Source organism: Rhinatrema bivittatum, chromosome 5 (assembly GCF_901001135.1).
Source record: "Rhinatrema bivittatum chromosome 5, aRhiBiv1.1, whole genome shotgun sequence".
Lineage (NCBI taxonomy): Eukaryota > Metazoa > Chordata > Amphibia > Gymnophiona > Rhinatrematidae > Rhinatrema > Rhinatrema bivittatum.
The window spans coordinates 205,699,462-205,717,022 of NC_042619.1; the positions used below are offsets into that span (position 1 = coordinate 205,699,462).

At 42.5% G+C, this 17,561-nt stretch overlaps 1 protein-coding gene across 3 annotated transcripts in view; it reads left to right on the forward strand.

The window, feature by feature from the left end:
- The window catches only part of LOC115092318 (myosin-11-like), a 95,915-nt gene that overhangs the window by 31,268 nt on the left and 47,086 nt on the right, over positions 1–17,561 (forward strand). For all 3 annotated transcript variants that reach the window (XM_029603091.1, XM_029603092.1, XM_029603093.1), the window contains exons 4-5: positions 1,523–1,607; positions 8,726–8,901. In XM_029603091.1, coding sequence (XP_029458951.1) covers positions 1,523–1,607; positions 8,726–8,901 — 261 coding nt within the window. The remainder of the gene's footprint in view (positions 1–1,522; positions 1,608–8,725; positions 8,902–17,561) is intronic.

Below are 17,561 nucleotides of genomic sequence, written 5' to 3' on the forward strand. Positions count from 1 at the left end.
GGATCAGTGGCAGCAGCCTCCTCCTTGAGTATCATCCGCTGTCAGAACACCTTGTCCCTCTCTCTTTGCAAAATGATAGTACTCCTGCTCCAGTTTTCAGCCATATGGCCCAGTTAACACTATTGCTGCTGCACTTTAGAGCTGACACTATGCTGGCCCCATGGGAGAAATGCTCTTGCTCCTGCTGTTTGTTCAGGCTGCATGGGCCCGGCCAATGTTGCTCCCCCTCTCAAGTCCTCTTTTCTTCCAGCCTGCATGGCTTGGCCAATGTCGATGCTGCTACTTCTTTAGGATGTGCGGGCCTAGACAACACTGCTCCACATTCTAAGTCCTCCTTCCAGCCCTTCGGCCCAAGCCAATGCTTTTTCAGGCTGAGCCAGCCCAGCTTCAGCAGCTTTGCCTCCCTTCCTTCTTTCTTCCAGCTTCGTAAAGCTGATACCAATCAGAGCTGGTGGGAGTACTAGGCAACCACCCCCAAATTTGTGGCACTCTAGGTGGCCGCCTAGTTCATCTAGTGCTTTCACCAGACCTGGATTGGTGATTCAGGGTTTACTGAAGATAGGTGAGTGATGTTTGCAGGGTTTGTGGAGGTTAGGTGACTGATGATTGAGAGAGATTTGGAGGACCTTGTTGAAGGGTTTGTTGAAATTAGGTAACTGATAATTAGAAAATTTCTTGAGGGTTGATGACCGATGATGGGGTATTTCTGGGCTTAGATTATTCATGATTGAGAATTTTCTAAGGGATAGATGATTTGTTGAAGTTAGATGACTGATGTTGGAGGGGTTTGTTGATGGTAGGTGACTGATGATTGATGGGGTCTCATGGGTTAATAATTGGAGGATTTGTTGAGGTAAGCTGATTCATAATGGGAAACTGTTAAGGTAAGGCATCTGATGTTTGCAGTCCTTTAAGAGGTAGGATGGACAATAACTGTGAGTGTTGATATATATTGTGACTAATGATTGAGGGAATTGTTTAGATATGCTGACTGATGATTATAGGGTTTGTTGGGATAAAGTGTCTAATGTTTGGGAGATTGTTGGGGTAAGGTCACTGATGACTGGTGGATTTCATGAAGGAAGGTGGCCAAGGACGTATCTCATTGTACACTGCCACTTCACAGATCATTGATTGAAAAGATGTAGAACATGAGAAAATAATAGCACTCTCTCAGCTGCCTCTATTTATTAATAATGAGGTAGAAGGATTCATATATCAGAAGGTCCTGCAATGCCTCAGTCTGCTTCAGCTGCTGCATGGATCACACTCATTGGAAATGGATCAGCACTAGTGGAGCTCTGTGACTTGCAGCTACTTTTCATCTGGTTGTCAGTAGGCATGGCAACTGATATTCAGGTGAAAGATACACACCCGGTATCAAGATAGGATAACTGCAACCTGAGGCTGAAGGAATGAAGAGTTTTAAAGCAAGAAATATATTTATAATGAAACACTGTCTATTGATGTGAGATCCTGTGGTACATACTGTACATTGCACTAACAAATGTTACGCTTTTAGGAGAAGACTTTTGAAGAAGAGCTGAAGAGTTCTAATCATTTCACATTTGACTCCAGTTCTCCGATTGTACTACAGCGACAAATAGGTACAGTACGGTATTCAGCATAGGCCTTTATTTTTCCTTAAAATCCTTTGATACAACTTTGAAACTAGTTTTTAAAATAGTGTGAAATAAGTGGTGTTTATATTTCAAATTGATTTAAAACTCATGTGTTAAGGAAAGATTATGTTGTTCTTAGCTGTCGTCTTGTAGCTCTTCTCATTGCTATGGTACCCTTGCTGCCTAATCACCAGTTTAAATTGAAGCCCCCATCCTCCGTCAGCAGTGCAGCCCTTCCCATAACGCTCTTGTGCCTTGTAGCTGTTCTTGGCCATCGGCCTCAAGGCATGAGACAGCAGTTTGTTTTCATTCAGCCATGAATTTTGTTGCTCAGACTGACATTCCCTGAGGCTTTTGTGCCCTCGGTGTTGTAGACTGCAAAGTCTTTTCATGTTACAGGACCACACCTGAGATATCACAATTCTGAGTATTCTTCAGAGGACTAGGAATAATTCACAGGAAGGCAAACAAGTAAGGTAAAAGATATCTATCTGATGATAGCAAATATTTGTCTTGTGGCCATGATCACTTTGTCAGGGTTCACTGAATGTCTGGTGTGAGTAGAACATTTTTGTGTTAAAAATTAATATTTGATTAAGCATAAGTGTTACAGATTAGCATTTACCACCTTCTTTCTTTACCGCACAGTCATGGCTTGGCACGATCTTGCTATTCTATCTTGCTTTCCTCCCACCCAAGCTGCTGCGGAGAGAGAAAAAGTTGTGTACACATTTTCCCTTTTCTTTTCTTTTTATTGTTTTCTTTTCAACTTTAAAGCTTTAGTAAAAAGCATGCCAAAATTCAGGGCTGTTTGTAGGCTAGTGAAAACAGTGGACCCATACCAGAGATGATAGAGAGATGGCCCTGCAGCGTAGCCTGGTGGCAGGAAGAGGAACCAGTTTGAAGAGGGCCCTTTGCAGGAGCAGGGAGCACAGAAGACCACACTGCTGTGGGGCTGAGCATAGAAGAATAAGCCAGCATGAGTGAGGCCAGCAGTAGGATGAAGAGGTAGCAGGATTGAGGATTCAGATCACAGGGTAGTGAGGAGAGGCAGGAGAGAAAGAGGGGGGAAAGAGAGATGGAAAGTAGAAGGGAGAGGAGAGAATGAGATGGGTGGTGGGGAGGGAGGGGAGAAAAGAGGAGGGTGATAACAGAAGAGATGTAGGAGATGGGGATAAAATATAGAAATAATGGAAGACAAAAAGAAACAAAGAAATCTAAAAACATTAACAAATTAAATATATAAAAAATGCACAAATCTAAATGGAGACCAGAAGATGGGAACTAGAAAAACAAAGGAAGAGGCATGAGGGGACAGTGAAGAAGAAAGACAAACACAAAAGTTAAAATACATTTTTTGACTGGCAAAAGAAAGCAAATGAGCAATGTTTGAGAAAAGGGGGGTTAATGTCAAAAAGTCAAAAAGTCTTGGAGTGCCATTCAATGGAGGCATTTGTAAATCAGACCTGCAGGAAAGCTTACTTGCAAATGAAGAGGATTCTGCAGTTGAGACCTTATTTGGATGGTGGAGCAGTGAAGATATTGGTAGTGTTAGGGACTTTGGCTTATGGTAATAGTTTACTGGTGAGTTTGCTAGGGTTTTTGGTGAGAAAATTGCAATTGATTCAGAACAGTGCGGTGAGCCTAGTAAGTGGGAAAACTAGGAGGGCTAGGGTTTCACTGCTGCTAGCCTCATTGCATTGGTTTCCAGTTGTAGAGAGGATGAAATTTAGATTGATAATGTTGGTTTTTCGTTCTTTACATCTAGATGGCCTGCAGTATCTGTCAGCGTAATTGTTATGGCACCTATTCAAGCTTCACAGACTGCACAATTACAACTATCACATGGCTTTACATTTAGATCTAGCCGAGGCTCTAAACGAGCCTTTATGGTTATTGGCCCACAGATTTGGAATAGTCTGCCTTTGATGATAAGGAATGAGTGTAACTATTTGAAAACTTAAAGAATGGCCAAGTCTCAATTGTTCCCCTCCAATGAATATGGTGTTGTATGGGGGGTAAAGATGTAAGTGATGAGGTAGATGATATTTTGGGGCACTTTTTTGTACCTGGGTAAGAGTTGGAGTGAGCGTTGGAGATTAGTGTAGCAGCTTTTATAGTCTAATGCTATTGTTTTGATTATTTATTATGTTTTTACTATTGTTTTGTGTTTTGTTTTTGATTTGTTAATGAATTTATTTATATTTTAATATTTGTTAGATTTTAATTGTTGATATTGATTTTATTGTTTAATTATGTATGTGAATTGTGTAAACCACTTTTATTGTATGACCAAGTTATGCAGTATATAAGTTTTTAAAATAAATAAATACAAATTCTTGGGTTCCAGGTACAGGGCAGGTGATATAATTTTTTTTGTAAATTGTGATGCTGTTGTTTTATTTTTACAATATTGTAACCTTTATGCTGATATAATTGTTGTTGTTTGAGTTGTATTGTAAACTGCTCTGGGGCTCTTGAGAAGAGCAATAGGTAAGGCTAAGAACAGAATAGAATACACATAGACAGCATGCCATTAATGCACCTAACCTCATTTTGCATGTTCACTCATTTAGCTACCTGCCAATCTGATTTTCCAGCTCAGTTTAGGCAGCTGTTTTCTGTTTTAATAACTGGCTTCTTGCGTGCAGATGCAGCATTGCGCACATAACTTTGCAATCAAGTACCTTCCTGTAAATCTATCCCATAGCTCTGACTTCTCCAAGAAAATAAGAGCAACAAGTCTGGATTAACCTTACCAGTAGAAATGGAGCCACTGGATAACCCTTGAAGTAGTGCTTCCTACTACTCACTCGTTAAAGTGGAAAATAACATATAGAAATATAATCTTATTATTAATGTTTATATTCTGCTTCTTCCAACACATTGTTCAGAGTGGATTACAGAGTAAGCAACCTTAATATTAAAACATAAAACATAAGACACACAAAACCTTAAAACAAATAAAACAGTCACATGGTATAAACAAACTATATATACATTACAAATATCATTGATATGCAGAGTCATTAACCTTTCAAAGTTTTTATTTGTTCTGCACTAAACTCACTGATTTTCCTTCTGCCCTAGCTGATTATGATTATTGACTCTTGTGTTCCATGGATTACTCCAAAAGTGGGCTTAGCTAGGTCTAGAAGACAGCCAGAAATATAAGAGGGTGTGGAGAAGTGAGTTGTGAGTGCTGAGCACCCAATATCAGATCTGCTTCCTGTGCTCACTTCTTCAAGCATGTTCTTATGTTCTTAAGAATAAGGGAAGGTGGCAAGTTACCCCAAGCACCTTGGTTCTGAACTGCTCAACAGAGAGAGGGAGCGTAAGGCTTTCATCTCTGGAGCTCCTATCCTCTTTTTCTTTTTTGATAGCTCAGAAAGCCTTCCCTGTTCAGACTACCAGTGTTAAGTCCACAGCACAGAATATGCTTGCCTACCATCTGCTGGAGTCAGAGACACTGGCAGACTGGTGGCAGCATGGAAGTATTTAAGGAGTAACATCCGTGAGCTTATTGATCTGTCTCCATCTGCTGGTTGGCGTGCATAACCCACTGGTCTGGACTGGTCTGATTGGATGAAGAGTTTTTGGATTGAAGTGTGGGCAGTTATTTTGGGCTACATGACATCAGGGTGTGAGCATGCTTAGTGTGGTTCCTCTATCTTGTTCTAGAGAAGCACAAGATCACTGGGAAAGATGCAGAACAAAAAAGGGATAATGAGGCTGATGCTTACATAAATGAAACAGATAATATATCAATTGGCTCATAGCAGGGGGCATCCTGTAGCACCCTGTAAATGGCGTTTGTGACATTTCCAAGTTCCATTTTTGAATTCTGGATCCATGTATTTATTATTTATTAATTTATGTATTTATTGAATGTATATTTTGCTTATTCCAGAATACATAGCAGATTCCATGTGTACATTCATAATAATTAACACATCAAATGTAAAATACACACCAATATAAAACAGTCAGATACAATATAATAAAAGAAAAAACTATTAAAACATAACAAATAAACGACATAAAACATCACCTGTTAAAAATGCATCAGGATTCTAATAAACCATTAAAGACTACACGATACAAATAACAAAAAGCATAATACGCAACATCATCTTGCAAATTAAAACCCTTTGCTACCAAAAAGAGCAAGGTTGCCCCTAGAAACAAAACAAATTTTACATCATCCCAATGATCCTCTCTCATAGGCTGGGATGTATTCTTTAGAACATAAGAAGTTGCCATACTGGGTCAGACCGAGGGTCCATCAAGCCCAGTATCCTGTTTCCAACAGTGGCCAGTCCAAGTCACAAGTACCTGGAAAATACCCAAACATTAAATAGATCCCATGTTACTAATGCTGGTAAACAGTGGCTATTCCTTATACTCAATCTTGCCCAAATGCTTTCCGAAACAGAAATATTTTAGTACTTTCTTAAATTGCTTAGGGTCTGTTAATGAGTGCAACAACTCTGGCAGAGTGTTCCAGAAAATCAGTCCTGCCATCGAAAAGGCACAGTCATGTGCCTCGGACAGGTCAACGACCCTAAAAGATGGAATCTCCAGGAAATGTTTGTTCCCTGACCTCAGTGCACACGATGGAACGTAAATCCAAAATAATGCACTTATCCATTGTGCCTTTATTTTATTTATTTATTTAATTTTATATACCGGCAACCGTTTGCACATCGTGCCGGTTTACAGATAACTTACAACAATGGATATATAGGCAAAGCCTTTACAAGGAACAGTGTCTAACATGCACTCAGAAACAGAGCAAATAACTAGCAAACTTGTGGAGGGAGGGGTAGGGGTGGTCGAGACAGGGGAGGGGGCGGGGGGAGGGTGAACACAGGTACAAAAGGAGTAATATGTACAGGGGTCGAGAGATTATTGACATATACATAGGTTATATTATTGACATCTATATACATTGACAAATTGACATAGGTTATATTATTGACATATACATAGGTTATATACAAAATTGTATAAGCATGTAGTAAATCAGTATTTGAGGTGAAAAGATGGGTACGGTAGAGCTATGTGTCATATATTATGTGCTAGAGGTAAGGTGTGGGGTTTGTAATTCCTTAGAGGGTGTGGGAGTAGGTCCAGTGGAGGGGGTGTTAGTACGGGAAGGTGGTAGGGTTAAGGTGTTAGTAGGTAAAGATGATGATTGGGGGTATGCTTGGAGGAAGAGCCAGGTTTTGAGTTTCTTTTTGAAGGTGGGAGTGGAGGTTTCAATGCGTAGGTCAAGAGGCATGGAATTCCAGAGGGAAGGGCCTGCGAGGGAGAGGGCCCTGTTGGTGGTGGAGATGAGTCTAGTGGATTTTGTGGAAGGAGGGATAAGAGTTCCACGGAGAGAGGAGCGGGTAGGTCTTGTGGAGGTACGAAGGGTGAAGGGTGGGTTTAGCCAGTTGTAGTGTTCGTTAATTATGCTTTTGTGGATGAGGGTAAGGGTTTTGTATAAAATTCGTGAGTGGATAGGAAGCCAGTGGAGGTTAAAGAGGGTGGGAGTGATATGGTCTTTCTTTTTGGCATTGGTGAGGATGCGTGCAGTAGCGTTTTGAAGGAGTTGTAGAGGCTTGATGTAGGTAGCAGGGAGTCCCAGTAGGAGTGCGTTACAGTAATCAATTTTTGAGAAAATTATAGATTGGAGTACTGTGCGGAAGTCAGAGAAGTAGAGGAGGGGTTTGAGTTTTTTGAGGGTTTGTAGTTTAAAGTAGCAGCTGCTAAGGATGGATTTGATATATGGTTTGAAGGTTAGTTGGTTGTCAAGTATGACACCTAGGTTTCTTGTATCAGAGAGAAAGTTAGAGGGTTGGAGGGTGGAGGGGGAGGGTGTGGGGGCATGTCTAGAGGAGATGAAGAGGAGTTCAGTTTTTTGCGGGTTGAGGGCTAGGTGCATGTCAGTGAGGAGTTGGTTTATGGAAGCGAGAATAGTGTTCCATTTTTGGAGAGCAGTGAGAGCAGAATTAGTGAAAGGAATGAGGATCTGCACATCATCTGCGTAGATGAAGTGTGTAATCCCAAGGTTGGAGAGGAGGTTTGTAAGGGGGAGCATGTAGATGTTAAACAAGGTGGAAGAGAGGGAGGATCCTTGGGGGACGCCACAGTTGAGATTAATGGGGGGGGAGGTGAAGTTGTCGGTGAGGACTGTGTAGGTGCGGTTTTGGAGGAAGGATTTTATCCAGGAGAGAGCAGTACCTGAAATTCCTATACCGATGAGTGTGTTGATGAGGATGTTGTGATCTACAGTGTCAAAGGCAGCGGATATATCTAGCATAGCGATGAGATAGGAGTTACCAGCATCCATTCCTTTGATGATGGTGTCGGTAAGGGACCTCTTAATTAACATAATTTATGTTAATTAAGAGGTCAATATTCAGCCTCGGAGCGGCTAGTTCAGTTAGCCAGATATAGCTATCCAGCTAACTTAATGGGGATATTCAGCGGTGCGGCCATGCCACTGAATATCACTGGCTACCATAAAGTTAGTCAGTTATGTCAAACCGGCTAACTTTAGGACAGCCCTATGGGCTGATCACAGTTATCTATCTAAATGGCTTTTGAATATTAACCTCTAAAAGTCTATGAATTATTATACTTCACCTGTCATTCTGTTGAGAGCCAATGGAGATCCTTGAGCACTGGTGTTGTATTTTTGTATTTCCTCATGCCTGTAAGTATCCTTGCTGCAGCATTTTAAATTTGTAATGCTCATAGTTCCTGCTCAGAGACTTGATTATTTTTGTTTGCTGAATTCAGTGAATACCTTTCTGTTTGAATTTTTGTAAGTCCTGAATTTTGCTGAATCCTGCCCATTGCAAAGGGATCCTTACTAGTATATTATCCATACTTAGTCTCTAGAACAGCTGAGGAGGTTCCAGCTTTAATTTAGCAGAATGCCAAGCATCTGAAGTGTAGCCCAGCCAGCCCTGTTCTTTTTCCCCTGCATATAATATCACTTTCTGCACTGTTCTAATGCATGCTTCTTCCAAAGCTATGTTTCTAATCTAATCCCCAAATCTTCCCCTTTTGTATTTCTGCCTATTAATCCTGTGGGTGTCTTTGCATTCCAGCAAATCTAAAAAGTCAGATCAATGATCTTCAGGAGGCCAATGAAAGTGCTGTCCTGGAATTAGCAAAAGCCGATGAGGACATTTCACAGCAGAATAATGAGATAGCAAAACTAAAAGCCGAATATTTCCAGAAAATAGAAGATTCTAAAGATGAGGTGAATTGCCTTCAGGAAAAGGTACAGACTTCAGATTTTGGTCATGTTACAAAATAGATAAACTCTTTCTGAGTCCGGAAAGCCTTTAATAAGACATTTTAAATAAATAAACTTGGATTTACAGGCTGATTTCAAGGCTGATGTAATAAAACCCATATTGAAAGTTATGCTATTTTTAGCATGGGTTTTCTTTTACGCATGCGTTAAAAAATACATTAAGATGGGATGCAGCAAGCTAATGGCATGCAAACTGACCATGAGTAAAACCATGTGTTAAAAATGTAATGTGAAAATCTGCAGTAAAAATGGAGTAAAGACAGACAGGTGCCGGAGGAGCAGTGGCATCTTAACAGCAGGAAATATGGCAGATTTGCATTCATTTATTACTTCTGAGCACGTTTGCTTTCACCATCATCATCATCATTTCTTATTCTTTCACGTCTTTCCAGCTGAAGAATTCAAAGCGTGCTACAGCAAGTTAAAATTCATCATTTCCAGAATTATATTGGCAATAGAAAGTTCAAACATAGGAATTATAAAGTTATAAACATTCAAACTGTCAGGGATGGTAGTCGTGTGTTATAGAATAGACAGAAAGACCTAGACCAATATATAGTAGAATTAGAGGCTTCTAGGATGATAGCTAATGTTTACATTTCTAGCATTCACTGGATCCCTATCCAGGAAACGTGGAAGCTATGCACTGGATTTAATAAATTGATACTTAACATTTACATTTGGAGTGAAAGAAAAGCTTGGTTAAGGAAGACAAAGGAAGCGGGGAAGTATTTACAAGTTTTAGAAGTGTTTAGCTTTCACCTCTGCATTTTGGATGTTTGAAAGAGCCACGCTTGCAGCTTTCTAAAGGCTGGCAGGTCTGGGGCTTGTCTGATGTTCCCCAGGGTTGGGAATGCACCTCCAAAGGTCCTTTTTTGGTGCTTACAAGGAGTAGTTCCTTGAGTGCTGGGACAGCTAAACAAGCTTGTGTGACGCTAGGAAGGCATGTAAGGGATGAGGAGGCAGCTGAGGTAGAGTGTTGTGTTACTTGCAAGGGTCTGGTTGGCTAAAATTAAGATTTAAAAGTGGCACAGTTTGGGTGCCAGTGGATTTTCAGATCCTTGTTTACCATGATTTGAGAAAAGATTCTATTCTGGGGACAGCTGCTTGGAAAACCCTCACAGCTGAAGAATGCAAAATAGGAACTGGCTACAATTTTGGACTTTTCAATTTATGAGGGCCGCAAAGCCCCTGTGCACGTTATAGCTGCAGGAAGCAGGAGCTTTGGATATCTTCAGTTTAGCTGGTTGATGACATACTAATTGATTTAAGCCATAAACTTGGACTTTCCCCTTCCCAAGCAGGCAAAAGGTGCTACTCGCAGAACTTTGAGCAATGACCAGTGAATGCTTTGTATTCAGGGCTAGGACTACTCTGTAAGGAATCACAAAACACACATTAAGCATATGGTTTCAATTAGTTTTACATAATCATCTGTCCTGGGCTGTTAGCAAATCAAGTTTCAATTTGCTCGCTCTAACTGTAATGTGGGCTTCTCTTGTTCACATTTCATTTTTTCTTTTTCTAACTCATCTCAATGTGCTTTTAGTTCATGAAAGGGAATATATCCAGTTGTGCTCATACATTTATAGACCCCTGGCAGAGTTTGTAAGATGTATAGTATTGTAAGAAAACATGAGTAATCAGACAAAACACATCTGTTATTTTTAATGTGTTCAATTTAAACTATTATGCATCACAAAATAGCACAATCATTAAAAAAACCATGGGAATAAGAGAAATAATAAAATGATCCTGTTCAAAAGTTTGCATGCCCTTGAATGTTTGGGCTGATAATATATACTCAAGTTGGCACACACAGGTTGAAATGGCAATGAAGGATAGGTATCCCTTGTGCATTTCATCCTGGGCTGTACTGACTTTGGTGATTACTGAAGCATGGATAAAGCAAAAGAACTGTCAAAGGATCTGCGAGCAAAAGTAGTTCAAATTTATAAATCAGAAAAAGGATATAAAAAGATATCCAAAGATTTGAAAATGCCAATCAGTACTGTTCAAACTCTGATCAAGAAGTGGAAAAATATGGGTTGTGTTAATACCAAGCCACAGTCAGGCAGACCAAGAAAGATTTCAGACATAACTGCCAGGAAAATTTGTCAGGATGCAAAGAAAAACCCACAAGCAACTTCTACTGGGTGTGGATGTTTCAGCATGCACAATAAGGAGATACTTGGACAAAAATGGGCTGCATGGTAGAGTTGCCAATAAAAAAGCCATTGCAGCACTGCCGCCAAAAAACAGCCCACTTACAATCAGTGGCGTAGCCAGAATTGAATTTTTTTTGGGGGGGGCCTAAGGTTAACATGGGTGGGCAGTAGGCATATAGGTTTGAGCCCTATTAGTTGTTCTCATCAATAATGCACCCGACAATGGATTTCTTTGTAGTCTGCAGAAGCCATCATGCATCGGGAGTGACGCTTTAAAATATTTTGTTTCAATCACTTACCAAGATTAAAAATAGCTTATTGATCTGTATTAATTTATTTTACAAGTATTGCAGTTTATAAACACACAACAGTATCATATAAAAAGTAAACAAAGAAAACTTCACAGAAACATCAGATCCAATCATGTAATAAAACAAATATCAATGTATTCTTTTATGAAGACTCTTTCCAAAAATGCAAATTATATCTTAATTACAATAAAACAGCAATAATCATAAGAATCATAAGAACTTAAGACTTGCAATGGGTGCAGAGCAGAACTAGGATGGTTTATATTATAACCCAGTAAGGTAAATACAAAATGGGGCGGATTTTAAAAGGAGCGCGAATAGCCTACTTTTGTTTGCGCTCCAGGCGCAAACAAAAGTACGCTGGATTTTAGTAGATACGCGCGGAGCCGCGCGTATCTGCTAAAAACCTGGATCGGCGCGCGCAAGGCTATGGATTTTGTATAGCCGGCGCGCGCCGAGCCGCGCAGCCTACCCCTGTTCCCTCCAAGGCCGCTCCGAAATCGGAGCGGCCTCGGAGGGAATCCTCTAACGCCCTCCCCTCACCTTCCCCTCCCTTCCTCTACCTAACCCACCCGCCCGGCCCTGTCTACACCCCCCCTTACCTTTGTTGAGGCGTAAATCCCCGCGCGCCAGCGGGCCTCCTGCGCGCCGGGACGCGACCTGGGGGCGGGTACGGAGGGCGCGGCCACGCCCCCGGACCGCCCCGGGCCGTAGCCACGCCCCTGTACCCGCCCCCAAAACGCTGCCGACACGCCCCGAAAACGCCGCGACGACCGGGACCGCCCCCGACACACCCCTGACACGCCCCCGACACGCCCCCGACACGCCCCCCTCGGAGAACCCCCGGGACTTACGCGAGTCCCGGGGCTCTGCGCGCGCCGGTAGGCCTATGTAAAATAGGCTTCCCGGCGCGCAGGGCCCTGCTCGCCTAAATCCGCCCAGTTTTGGGCGGATTTAGGCGAGCAGGGCTCTGAAAATCCGCCCTAATGTGTGCAGATCCTCTGAATATATCACATAAAAATCATCATCGGGAGCCGTATGAGTTAAACCAATTGAAGTTGGGAATTCAATCTACTGATACTGTGTTGTCATTGCTATTATTGAACCTTATTGTGGATTTTGGGTTACTTCCATATTGTATTGTGTGGCACAATTTACTGTAGTGGGGGTTTGTTCTCTTACTACATGTAATTTTATTTGGGATAATGAAACGTATTAATGAGTGTGTATGAGTGTATTATGGTATGAGTGGTTGGGAATGTGTGAGCGTCGATTGGGGGGTATGATTATGCTTTAATTATTAAGATTGTTGGATAGGTTGTTGTTGAAAACACTACATGCTGGGGGTATGAAGAAGATCTTTCAAAAGATAGTTTGTATAAGAATGTTAATAAAAAATTATTAGGTGATTGTGGAAATAAATGTTATTTTAATATATATGTACCTCTGATCATTTTGATGATGTTCATATTATAACCCAATATGCAAAAAATATATATTCAGATTCTGGTGTCACCTCAGTAATTGCAAAACAAACTCCCTCCACTGTCAAACACTTTATGAAGTAATGCAACCCCTACAAAAAAATAATAAAAAACCATGTAGAACCTTGCCATACCATAAACAGCAATAACTCTCAGGACTCAAACAGAAGCAACCTTAACTATGAAAAGGCAGCAAGGCAAACATTACACCAGGACCTAGAAAACTAATATACGACCTATTGGGCAAACAATTCAGCCTGCTACAAATCCCTACACAGAAACTACATGCTAGCCGAAATACTGCACCTCTGTCACAAATGCGCAACACAGACAGAATAAGAAACTATAAATTAGCTGATTACCTAATACGAATAAGAAACTATAAATTAGAAACAGAAACATGCAGACACGATTGAAATGGAAACCCCCCAAAAAAACAGACTCTGTGAACAGTGGAATACTGAAGAAAAAGTAAAATACAAATATATAAAAAATGCACATTCCCAAAGATGGCATATTTCAATTGCTGAAAGGCAAAATAATTTTTTTTTTACCTTCGTTGTCTGATCTTATTTTTCTAATCAGCTGGTCATAGTCTCTTTTTTTCCCCTTGTCTGTCTTATCCTAATTTCTTTTTCAAGGACTCTTATTCTGTTTCTTCTTTCTTCTCCATCACATCCTCTCTCATAGAGGTTCCCACTCCCACACACTCTCTCTTACCTAGGCTCCCACTCTCACATGCAGGCTCCCACTCCCGCACACACAAGCTGAGACTCTTAAATGCTCTCTCTCTCACATGCAGGCTCCCACTCCTACATGCTTGCTTTCTCTCACATCCACAGGATCTCACACCCACATACTCCATCTCAACCCACATGCTCTCTCACACTCACAAAGGTTCTCTACACCCACATACTCACTCTCTCTTTTTCACACCACACAGGCTCTCCTCTCCACATGCTCTGTCTCTCCGAAACACATACAGACTCACTCCTGCATGCTCTCTTTCTCACACACACACACAAACATGACACACAGGCTTCTCACTCCCGTGTTCTCTCTCACTCACACATACACACACAGGGGTAGATTTTAAAAGAAGCGCGATCAGCCTACTTTTGCTTGCGCATCAGACTCAAGCAAAAGTACGCTGGATTTTAGTAGATACGCGCGGAGCCGCGCGTATCCACTAAAATCCTGGATCGGCGCGCGCAAGGCTATCGATTTTGTATAGCCTGCGCGCGCCGAGCCGCGCTGCCTCCCCCCGTTCCCTCCAAGGCCGCTCCGAAATCGGAGCGGCCTTGGAGGGAACTTTCCTTTGCCCTCCCCTCACCTTACCCTCCCTTCCCCTACCGAACCCACCCGCCCGGCCCTGTCTACACCCCCCCCTTACCTTTGTCGGGGGATTTACGCCTCCCGGAGGGAGACGTAAATCCCCGCGCGCCAGCGGGCCTGCTGCGCGCCGGGCCGCGACCTGGGGGCGGGTACGGAGGGCGCGGCCACGCCCCCGGGCCGTAGCCACGCCCCGTACCCGCCCCCAAAACGCTGCTGACACGCCCCCGGAACGCCGCGACGACCGGGCCCGCCCCCCGACACGCTCCCGACACGCCCCCCTCCGAGAACCCCGGGACTTACGCGAGTCCCGGGGCTCTGCGCGCGCCGGGAGGCCTATGTAAAATAGGCTTCCCGGCGCGCAGGGCCCTGCTCGCCTAAATCCGCCCGGTTTTGGGCGGATTTAGGCGAGCAGGGCTCTGAAAATCTACCCCTTAGGCTTTTCACTCCCAACCATGATCTCTCTCTCTCATATACATGTACACAGGCTTCTTACTTCCATGCCGTCTCTTATACATACACACAGGCTTCTCACTCCCATGCTCTCTCTCATGTATACACACACACACAGGCTTCTCACTTCCATGCTCTCTCTCATGTATACACACACACACAGGCTTCTCACTTCCATGCTCTCTCTCATGAACACACACACAGGCTTCTCACTCCTATGCTCGCTCTCATGCACACACACACAGGCTTCTCACTCCCATGCTCTCTCTCATGTGTACACGCACATACAGAAACATAGGCTTCTCACTCCTATGCTCTCTCTCATGAACACACACACACACACAGGCTTCTCACTCCTATGCTCTCTCTCATGAACACACACACACAGGCTTCTCACTCCTATACTCTCTCTCATGCACACACACACTCACAGGCTTCTCACTCCCATGCTCTGTCAAGCACATACACAGGCTTCATATGTCCATGCTCTCTCACATACACACAGGCTTCTCACTCCCATATACTATATCAGGGCTCTTCCTCTCTCCTGGGCCTCCTTGCTATGACAGGCCTCTTTCTCAAGCTGCAAGGGATGAGCTCCGCAACGGCTCTACGTCAGGCGTCCTCTTCTTGGGCCACGCAAGATTACCTCTGCAACGGCCCTGCATCAGGCGTCCTCTTCTCGGGCCATATGGGATAACCCCCATGATGGGCTTCCTCTTCTATGCACCGAGAAATACAATTGGTGGGCCTGAGTGCAAAGTGGGTGGGCCACTTCCCACCCAAGCCTACCCATGGCTATGCCACTGCTTACAAAATAATTTGGAGTGATGAGACCTTTGCCCTTTAAAAGTCACAGGGGCTACCATTGGTCGACCCCAGTGACATAGTGAGGGCCAGGTCTTGGGGGGCGTCAGGAGAGTAAGGGGTTGTAGTAAATTAATTTGGTAGGTCTTGGGGAGGCAGGAGGTTGGGGGGTTGTAGTTAGTATGGCTCTCACGGAATTACATTTTAAAATATGTGGCGTTCATGGCTCTCTCAGCCAAAAAGGTTCCCGACCCCTGCTTTAAATCTTGAAATGCTTGATTGAACTATTAAGTTTTTAAGGCTTTCTTGAATTCCTTTGTGCTATTAATATTACAAAGTTGAAGTGGTAGAGAGTTCCAAAACATAGGACTGGCAATTGAAAAGGCACGATCCTTAGTGCAGTCGAGATGTGCATGACGTACTGAAGGGGCATGGAATGGTTCCCCTCTGGGGAAAGGCTAAAGAAGTTAAGACTGTTCAGTTTGGAGAAGAGACAACTAAGTGGAGATATGATAGAGGTCTACAAAATCATGAAAGGACTTGAATGGGTTAATGCAAAATGGTTATTTACTCTCTCAGATAATGGAAGGACTAATGGGTAATCAATGAAGTTAGCAAGTAGCTCATTTAAAACAAGTTGAAGAAAATTCTTTTTTTTTTATTTTTATTTTTTATTTATGCATTTTCAAAAATTACTAGATACAAATCTTGAACAGAAATATTGAGAGTAGGATTAATTACACTTATAAAAGAAATCATCAAGGGAAACGTTATTCCTTTCTCAATTATAGTCCTCATATAAGGGAGCGGACCTTGCCCCAACCTAAAGCAATCTTTTTTTTTTTTTTTTTTTTTTTTTTAACCAAGAAATCTCAATAGACAAACAGCAACCATATTTTATCTATGGGGAACATAGTGTATTTGGGCTGGACTTTACTGGCGTCACAGGGGTAATCACTAACAAAAACTGGGTTAACTGTGGGGGATCATAGAATACATATGTATTATTTATATACTTTATCATGCACTTGCATGGGAACTTTAAGAAAAAAACACCCCCAATTTGCAAGATCTGCGGCCTCAACAGGCGAAAAGATTTTCTCCTTTTTTGAGTCTCTCGTGAGACATCAGGGAGCACTCTGATTCTTCATTGTAGAAAAGACTCAGTCTGATTCCTGAAACAGAGTCTCATTAGCCATTCCTTGTCTGGTTCAAGTGCTAAAGTCACTATAAGTGTCGCAGGAACCGCTAACTCTGAATTGGACGTCTCCAAAACTGCAGAAATATTCATGCTTGGTTCACGAACCGGTATTAAGGTACTATTTCTTCACTTTGTTCTCCCCTTCTTCTAAACTTTGGCAAGTAAAAAATCTTGGATATTGGTGGAATCGTATTTTCTGAGATCTGAAGGATTTCCATAAGATACCTCCTAAACATTTCCCTAGGAGGGGTTAGAGGTATTTGAGGAAAATTTATAAATCTCAGGTTTCTGTTCTTGACCATATTTTCCAGGTTTCCAGTTTTGAAAGCCAAATTATTCCTTTCTTTAGTCATTACTGACTGTACTTGCTGTATTCCATTTACTTGATCTCTTATAGAAGTGACTTGTTCCAATACTAGTGTTGCATTAGACAGCACCTCAATGTCCTCTGAAGGTTTGCCTAGGATAGAAGGGATAGAAGAGATATCCATCTCTTTGGATTTAGCAATAACTGGTAATAATTGTTGCAAGATAGAAGTTCTCATTTCCACAATGGCTTCCCAAATTGTCTCAAGGGAGAATACTGTAGGTCTTTTCACACTAGGCATTGTCACAGAAAGGGGTTCCCCAGCATTGCCAGCAGTCCCTTCCAATAATACATCTCCTCCCAAACCAGACTGCCCTTGCTGAAACTCTGGGCTCACTGCAGCTACCACTGCCCTGTCGTGCCCCCCCAGGGCTCAGCTCACCGGCACTCTGGTCTGGTGGTGTCTCCCTCGACTCTAGGGCCCCTCTCGTGGTGGCAGGATTATCCGGCAGTGTTCCCTCGGCGGGGCTGAGTGGTGATAAAGAGCCTAGGAGAGAGGGG